Below are 7,930 nucleotides of genomic sequence, written 5' to 3' on the forward strand. Positions count from 1 at the left end.
GGGGGAAAGGAGAGTGGGCTCTGGGATAAGGGGCTTGGGGTGCAGGAGGGGGCTCCGGGCTGGAAGGTGGAGCCGCGGGGTTCGGAAGATGGGAGGGGGCTCCAGGATGAGGCAGGGGGTTGAGGAGTGGAAGGGGGCATGGGCTCTGGGCTGTGGGTGCAGGCTCCAGGGTGGTACCAGGGATGAGGGGTGCAGGAGGGGTTCCGGGCTTGGGCCGAGGTATGTCCAAGCTGGGGTGGCTAGACCAAGCTGCCACCCATGCTGCAGTGTCCACACTGATATTTTTAGTCTGTCTGCCCAGGCTGGGATGCTGGCTCCTTGCTTTAGTGTAGCTGTACGCTTAGACAACACCCTCATCTCTTTATGACAGTAAGCAAGGTAGTTAAAAGACAAGCATATCTAAATGGATTACACAGTGTATTTGTCTGACACCAAATGGCAGGAGCACCCCTTCCTCCTAACATCAAGACTTGCTCCACTAAAGCCCAGGCTGCAGCCTCTATATGTTTCAGAAATATCCCTGTATCTGAAACATGCAAAGCAGCCACCTGGAGTAATCCTCTTGTTTTTATTAAACATCATTGACCTGGCCTCCAGATCAGAAGCAAAATTTGGGTCATCAATTTTACATTAAGTCTTTAGCTAGTGGCAGTTAAATTCTACCTTGCATGTGGGCCCTGGTTGCTAGCCGCCTGAAGTGGAGAGCCACACAGACAAAACCTTTGGAAGAATAACAGTTACTGTAAGGTAAGGAACTGTTCTATATAGGCCAGAGTTCATATGCCTTAATTCAGAAAGGCGTTGGGGCAACATAAAACAAAATATAGTCCCAAATGCCTCTAGCAGTAGTGAAAGGGCAATGTCCTGCATTATTTTGTATAATTTACTCAATCCTACAAGAGACCTCTGGTGGTAGAATCTATTTAAGAGATGCAGGTAGCCAGTGAATTGTGGATTCATGCTCATTCTGTATAACTCCATGTTAAGTGTGTTTTCTCCACTTGTACCTTGTGAAACATCAGCAAGTGGGAACAAGTTTATTAAATTTAATCCATTATTAACTGATCCATGTGGTGTATACACATACACATTGTTTTATTTTCTAATATAAATGATCAGCTGAACTTACATTTGCAAGTTGGGGATGTTGAGGACTAAAACTTTCTTTTTGTGTCCTACAGGTACAAAATCTGCTCGACCCAATGTGCACAATTATTTGACCTCAATTGTGGCTTAATTGGATCAGTTTATATAATGAACTACTGTTCAGTGGTTTGTTTGCTCACTCCCTTTGAACGTTAAGCTATTGTCCTGTAATGAGTAACATACTGTAGGCAACTAGGGCTTTCAGCTCCTTAGTCTTAACTTTCTAATGGTCACACATTTATATACCTTGATTGGCTCTGGTGCAGGCTTTATTTTCGAACCTTGAAGATGAGGAGGGCTGGAGATTTGTCTGAGACTCCACAATCCTTTAAGTGTTCAGTACATCCTTTGGTTCTGATTCAGCAGAGTACTTAAGCATGTAATACTGAAGTCAATGAAACAACTTGTGTGCTGAAATTGTGCATGTTCTTAAACACTTTTGAATTGGAGCACCTTTGCATTGTTTTACCAGCTATTTCCAAAGGACTCATGTTTATAGCAAAACATTGTGTAATTAATCATTTAAAATGATTATTGTGAACCAGTTAAATGTTCCTTCTCTTTCAGGAATCGTGGAGAAAAGCAAATGAGTGCTTTCGAATGTGTCCGAAAAGTCTATCATTCAGATGGAATTAAAGGCTTTTACAGAGGAATGTCGGCCTCCTACGCAGGCATATCTGAAACTGTTATTCATTTTGTTATTTACGAGAGTATTAAGCGAAAACTATTGGAATTTAAGACTGCTTCTAGTATGGACAGTGAGGATGAATCTGTAAAAGAAGCTTCAGACTTTGTTGGAATGATGATGGCTGCTGCCACTTCCAAAACCTGTGCCACATCTATAGCATATCCACATGGTAAGGGCAAGCGTGTTCCTTGAGATCCTGAGCCAAAGCCCAAAGCAGTCAGCAGGAGCCTTTTGATTTCTATCATTCTCTGGATCGGGTCCCAATAAAAGAGTACTTTTAGCTACACTTCTGTCTGTTCGATTTAGCAAATTGGCATGGCCAAGTTCTGATTCAGCAAGTCAACCAGAGGCTACAGTATTTCTAAACAGATATTTAGTCTGACCCCTTTGGACAATAACATTAATTTATACCAGGGAACTACTCTAATCCAGTCCATATAGGTTCAGGGAAATATGGCTTCATTTGGACCCCTATATTATGCTCATTATTTGTGTAAGTTTCAAGTAAGTAACCAACAGAGCTCTTGCTTTTCCTTTTTAATGTTTAGGGAGATATGTCAGCAAGATCTCCTCCAATCTTTCACTGTGCTGTTCTTTTGCTCAGTTTTCCCCAGTAATGCTGCTTACTATGTCTCAATCTAGCAATGTACTTAAGAATATGCTTAATTTGAAGGTGAAACAAGTGTGATTACTCACATGCTTAAGTGGTTTGTTGGACCTGGGCCACTCAAAGCACCATCACTTCACCTCATTAACTGGGCATCTGGAAATAGCTAAACTTTTAGGTTATTTTGCTCTTAAAAGGACGTGGCTTGTCTTTTTCTTCCAGATTCCCAACCCCGGTAATTGCCATGTTGGCTCTTTTACCTACTATCTAAAGAGTGTACGGTGTTGAGGGTTTTATGCTTGCTTAATCTGTCAGCTAAATTAATTAATTTTTCATTACATTTTTTGCAATGTGATGACCAAAATAACCAAGTGTTACTTTCTTTACACAGAGGTTGTACGAACAAGACTACGTGAAGAGGGAACAAAATACAGAGCTTTCTTCCAGACACTATCTTTGCTTGTGCGAGAAGAAGGGTATGGATCCCTCTACCGTGGTCTAACTACACATCTGATCAGACAGATTCCAAACACAGCTATAATGATGTCAACCTATGAAGTGGTAGTCTACTTAATGAATGGATAGCAAAGTTACAAGGCTATCTCTAGGAAGGTGGAAGACCAAAAGATTGCAATGGACCACCAAATATCAGTGCCAATGTGGTGGGCAGAAGAAAATTATCTATCAGGAACAGGCAGCTATGGATGAAATAGAAGATTGATTATAGGCAACCATGAGCAATTTGCTGCCTTATTGTATGGTTCTTTTGTGACCATGTGACAAAGGAGCTGCCCCCAGGGGAATGCCTTTAAACACATCGTACTTCAAAATTGCTATTTTCTCGCCATGTGTTTAATTTACATGATGCAAAACCATGAGCTTCAGTGATTTGGAGGGAGGGGGTTATATATTGTATTTGATTGCAAGGGATAGCCTTGTTCCACTCATAATGTTTGGTCTTCAATACATTTTGTTTCAATGTACAATAACCTCTTAGGGTGAGGAGGATGAAAGCATAGATTCATAACTTTGTATGTCTGAAACTTGTATTTAACTCCATCTGAAGTCTCAAATGATGAGACTGAGGTAGTAGTCGCAGCATGCAACTTCCGTGATACTGTCTCAAGGAATGTGGCACAGGGACCTAAAATAGAATGTATTTCAATCTCACCTTTTGTAGCGACAATACAGTTCAAAGTTATGTGAGAAGCTCTCATTGCTTAACTTTGCGGGATACCGGTCTCTTAGCAGAACTGGAAATCCAAGCATTCCCATACTGAGTCCTCTTGCATTCATTATCATAGATCTCTGCTCCCTTTTAGAATTTAAGGAAGACCATAAGATGTACTGTTAAAATAGATCATGGAGTCTCCTCACCTGATCTGTAATGTGACCCACACTACTAACACTGGAAGTGCAGAACAGTCTTTAAGGAGTCTTAATGAAGTGTTAAATTCTAACAAGTGAACCTGCTGTACATGATGCAGGATATATAATGTTCAGTCAAACATAGTTTTATGCAAGCTAGTGACTAGAGTACCAACACTTCTCCTGGATTAAAGGAGGAGGGCACATACTTCACCATGTGTAAAGCTATAGGAAAGCACATAGATTAAATTCCTGTGTAGTAACAAATTGGGAGTTGCTGTAGATCATTTTCAGGGAAACCCCAGCCACTTGCAGGATGATGGTGAAGATGGTAATTGAGAATATTTTGTTTAAACATTCCCCTTAAAAGTTGCTGTATCCCTTGTTTTTCAACCTAAAGTTGGGTGCAGAACTGCAGATAACCATATAACTCTGCTCTTTCAGTTATCTGAATATTCAGGCATTGATTTTTAATTGATGTTTTGTAATACTAGTTACAGAATAATGCATTATGTTTGACAGCATATCTTAGCTAGTTCGGTTACTTGTTCTGCCATAACTTAGCAAGTTTTCCAGATCCAGAGTATGAGAAATAAGTTTCACGCTCTGTGTAGCTTTTCAAACTCACACGTAGACCTTGAATACTTCCAAGATTAAATCTGCTGCCCTTCGGATGAGATGTTCACAGTGATTTTCGTGGCAGTAGCTTTCTATCTATAAATGCCACTACACTGGTATAACAAAGCAGTGCAATTAACTCCTCCAGTGTGGTACTTCAGTATACATTAAACTGTATGTTTGCGTGCAATGGCTTTATCTTACAAATGACTCCTTATGCACTTTGTGGCCTTTTTTGGCTTGTGATTTTTCTCCCGTTTAAGATTTTAAATATAGTCATGTGCAGTTAGAAACAGTGTTTGACGCACACAGATTCTTTTGAAGCTAAGTGTATGGCTTGATTTCCAAACACCTATGCAGAAAAAGACATTGTTTGCAGTAGATCGCTAGGATCAATGTTCAGATAGTTTTGGAGACTTTTATACATAAAAGTTAGATGCATACTGAACAACCAGTTTGTCTTGTTTTTATTTTCCTTTGAGCATTGTAGTGTCCATCATACTATGGCAGAAATCTTTTAATATAGACTTGCAAGCCTTGGTGTTAGTAATACTCCGTATTAACTGCCTCTCTTTCAGGGCCACCGTAGAGCACAGAGCACCACTGCTATGCCCGTTCAGTAGGGGCTTGGCTGCATTGATGTGCTTTCTGTAGAAACTGAGTATTCTTACCTGTTTTTTAATACTAGAAGTGTTCTCAGTATAGCCTGTGTTGCGCATATTTAGACTAACCTTGGCAATCTTTGTATTCTTATTAGTACAAGGAGATTATTTAAAAAGGAAAAAAAAATACCTCAGTTAAGAGGTTTTCCCAGTCACCTCTCTATGGGAAATCTGCTAATGCTGTATTACTCACAACTAGCCTTCCTGCTTCCAAACATTAGTGGCCAGACTCCTCAGATCTTGCTGCTGACACCAGCATTTAACTAACAGCAAAAGTTTAAGCGTAGGAACGTGAAAGCCAAAAGTGGTTGTTATAAAGTAAAAACTATGTTACAGAAGCTAATTATGGGGAATGAGTTACATTAAAAACATATTTCTCTTCAGGAGATATCCAGGCAGTTCAGCTATAGCTGAATTTTAGATTTAGCAAGCGCATAGGCCCAAATTCATCCCTGGAGTTAATGGATATAATTCCCACAGTTTCATTGGGAATTGTACCTGTGTATTCCAGGGATAAATTTGGCTGACTAGATCCGGTCTGCTTTCAGTGCACATGCATCTGTTACCCTACAGGGTTGTGCGTGCGTGCATGCCTCGCAGGGAGAAGCAGTGAATCTTGCTTCCAAAGGCAAGATATCTCAGTAGAAAGTTCTATCTTTTGTGCTTTACACTCCTTGTTATCGGCTGAAGAGAGACAATCAACCTCTTGTTCCAATTCTTCATGGAGTTTTAATCCTTCAAAGACAAAACCTTTTAAATTTCTTCAGGGGTGAACTTTTACTGTAACAAAGAAACAAACCAAATTGTGTGTTTTGTTTTGTTTATAAAGCTACCACAATGTACAAAGATACCTCTGAATTATTTCCCAAAGATATTGAAATTCTTTACATAGTTTTCTTATCTATTTTGAAAACATACAGAGGCAAACAGATGCAACATTCAATTATACATTTATTACAAAGTTGAAAGAGGAGTGTACTTTGATGTTGTTATGGGTCGTCATCTCTTGATTCTTTTAATGTAATTTTACATTAAGTTATACCACCATGATTTTCTGTCTAACAGAGGTTAAATCTCAGTTATCTGGAAAGGGTAACATTTGAGAATGACTTTACATATCCATCTAATTTATATATAAACCAACATCCATTCTTATTTAAATATGATATATTTTATTTGACTTTACTCAACACCTGGTTAAGAGTCAAGAATCATTGTATAATCCTGCAGATGTCCACTTTAGCCAGAAGGTGGCACTATAGTGTGATATGCTCAGCAGAAGTGGATCCATGTTCCACTTAAACTTGTATCTGGTCTTAAACAATTCTCAGTCTTTCTATAGTATAGTATATAACAAGAATATTTATAAAATAATGGCATATCACTGTAAATTTTTGTGGCTGGAACTTGGAAAGCCATGACAAAGTCTTCAGTGGATAGGTCTGTATTTTATATCCCTCTCAATCAATATCGTGGATTTAGAAATCCTAACGTGCAATGTGAAATGTTACAAAGCAAGGTGAGTTTTGGTGTACCAAACGGAAACTTCTTCCTAATCTTAAACTGACTGCAAGATCTATGTTTATTTTTTCCCAATCTTTGATTTGTTAGCATACGTTGTTCTTTGTAGGATCACTCTAGTGATTTATGATGGGTTTTTATTTTTCTTTATACTGAATGACTGAAACATCAGCCAATCCATAGGTCTATTGACATTGTACCTATATAATTCTCCGATTATATGAGACACTCCACATATTTACTCTTTATTCAAAGACGTTCAAGAATGACAGTTTGTGCTTTATTGCTGTTTTTATTTTTGCCTCCTGATAGTCAGATTTGAAACATTCCTTAGATTGTAGCATTTTAAAAAAATTACTTGCAGAGAATTCAGATTGAAGACACTTTAAAAAATATTGCTTCCCAAGTGTTTTTTATTCTAGAAACAAGCAAAACACTGAAGTGTGCTAGTTAAATGTATTACGTTCCAATTTTTTGTAATACAGTTCTCTCTCTGTAAAAACTGAAGTCATGTAAGTTTTCAATTGTTCTATTTAAGAGTCTGCAAACCCTGCATATGTGAACATAATTATGCCGTAGGAGTTGTAGCTAAACACTCACAAATGACCATCTGAGAATCCTTTAACGCTCATGTGAGGTTTGCTGCTATTCTTGCATACATGTAGTTGGCTGTAAACTATGTGCATTTACTCTGTATTTATATTATATGGCTAACTTTTTTGTTTGGATTATTTTAAACTTAAAAAAATAAAATGATGTGCTTATATTCAAAGATGGCTGTCTGTGGTGTTGGACCAAGATTTAAAATAAATAAATAAATACAAAACTGAGACTTGATACCTAGCTGAAGAGCTCAGGTTAAAAATAAGAGACTAGCTGGGAAATCCCCACAAATCCTTTCATCATGTGTCAGTATAAATATAGCTGAATGCATTTAAATTGTGATCTCTCTGAAAATGTCTGGGTTCTGCCTAGTTACTCCTAAGTGGGGCTTTTGGATGAGATTTAGATAAGACCCGAGCTCTTGTCTAAATCTACATGGACATTCAAAGTTCTTTATTGCACTTTTTGAAGAGCAAGCATTTGATCTGGAATCCTTGGTCAACATTTCCTCATCCTCCACTGTTTTGCAGCATGTTGGCTGTCCATTTAGACAATTTTCCATACCACACATGACTGCAATTCCCTGGTGCAATGTGTGCCGTCTATAGTCTATAGATCCTGCGGGATAATATGTACTACAGGAGAGTGCTTTAGCAATATAAGCTGTTATATCGTTTATCTAGTAGATAGCTTATGCACAGCAATGCTACAATACAA

The 7,930-nt window shown here is 38.5% G+C and overlaps 1 protein-coding gene across 3 annotated transcripts in view; it reads left to right on the forward strand.

The window, feature by feature from the left end:
• The window catches only part of SLC25A36 (solute carrier family 25 member 36), a 58,389-nt gene extending 51,007 nt beyond the window's left edge, over nucleotides 1-7,382 (forward strand). For all 3 annotated transcript variants that reach the window (XM_039488237.1, XM_039488235.1, XM_039488236.1), the window contains 2 exons: nucleotides 1,714-2,003; nucleotides 2,833-7,382. In XM_039488237.1, coding sequence (XP_039344171.1) covers nucleotides 1,714-2,003; nucleotides 2,833-3,026 — 484 coding nt within the window. In that variant the 3' untranslated portion in view covers nucleotides 3,027-7,382. The remainder of the gene's footprint in view (nucleotides 1-1,713; nucleotides 2,004-2,832) is intronic.
• Nucleotides 7,383-7,930: the final 548 nt, after the last annotated feature.

The sequence above is a fragment of the Mauremys reevesii genome, linkage group 9, assembly GCF_016161935.1.
Source record: "Mauremys reevesii isolate NIE-2019 linkage group 9, ASM1616193v1, whole genome shotgun sequence".
In the NCBI taxonomy this organism is placed as follows: Eukaryota; Metazoa; Chordata; order Testudines; family Geoemydidae; genus Mauremys; species Mauremys reevesii.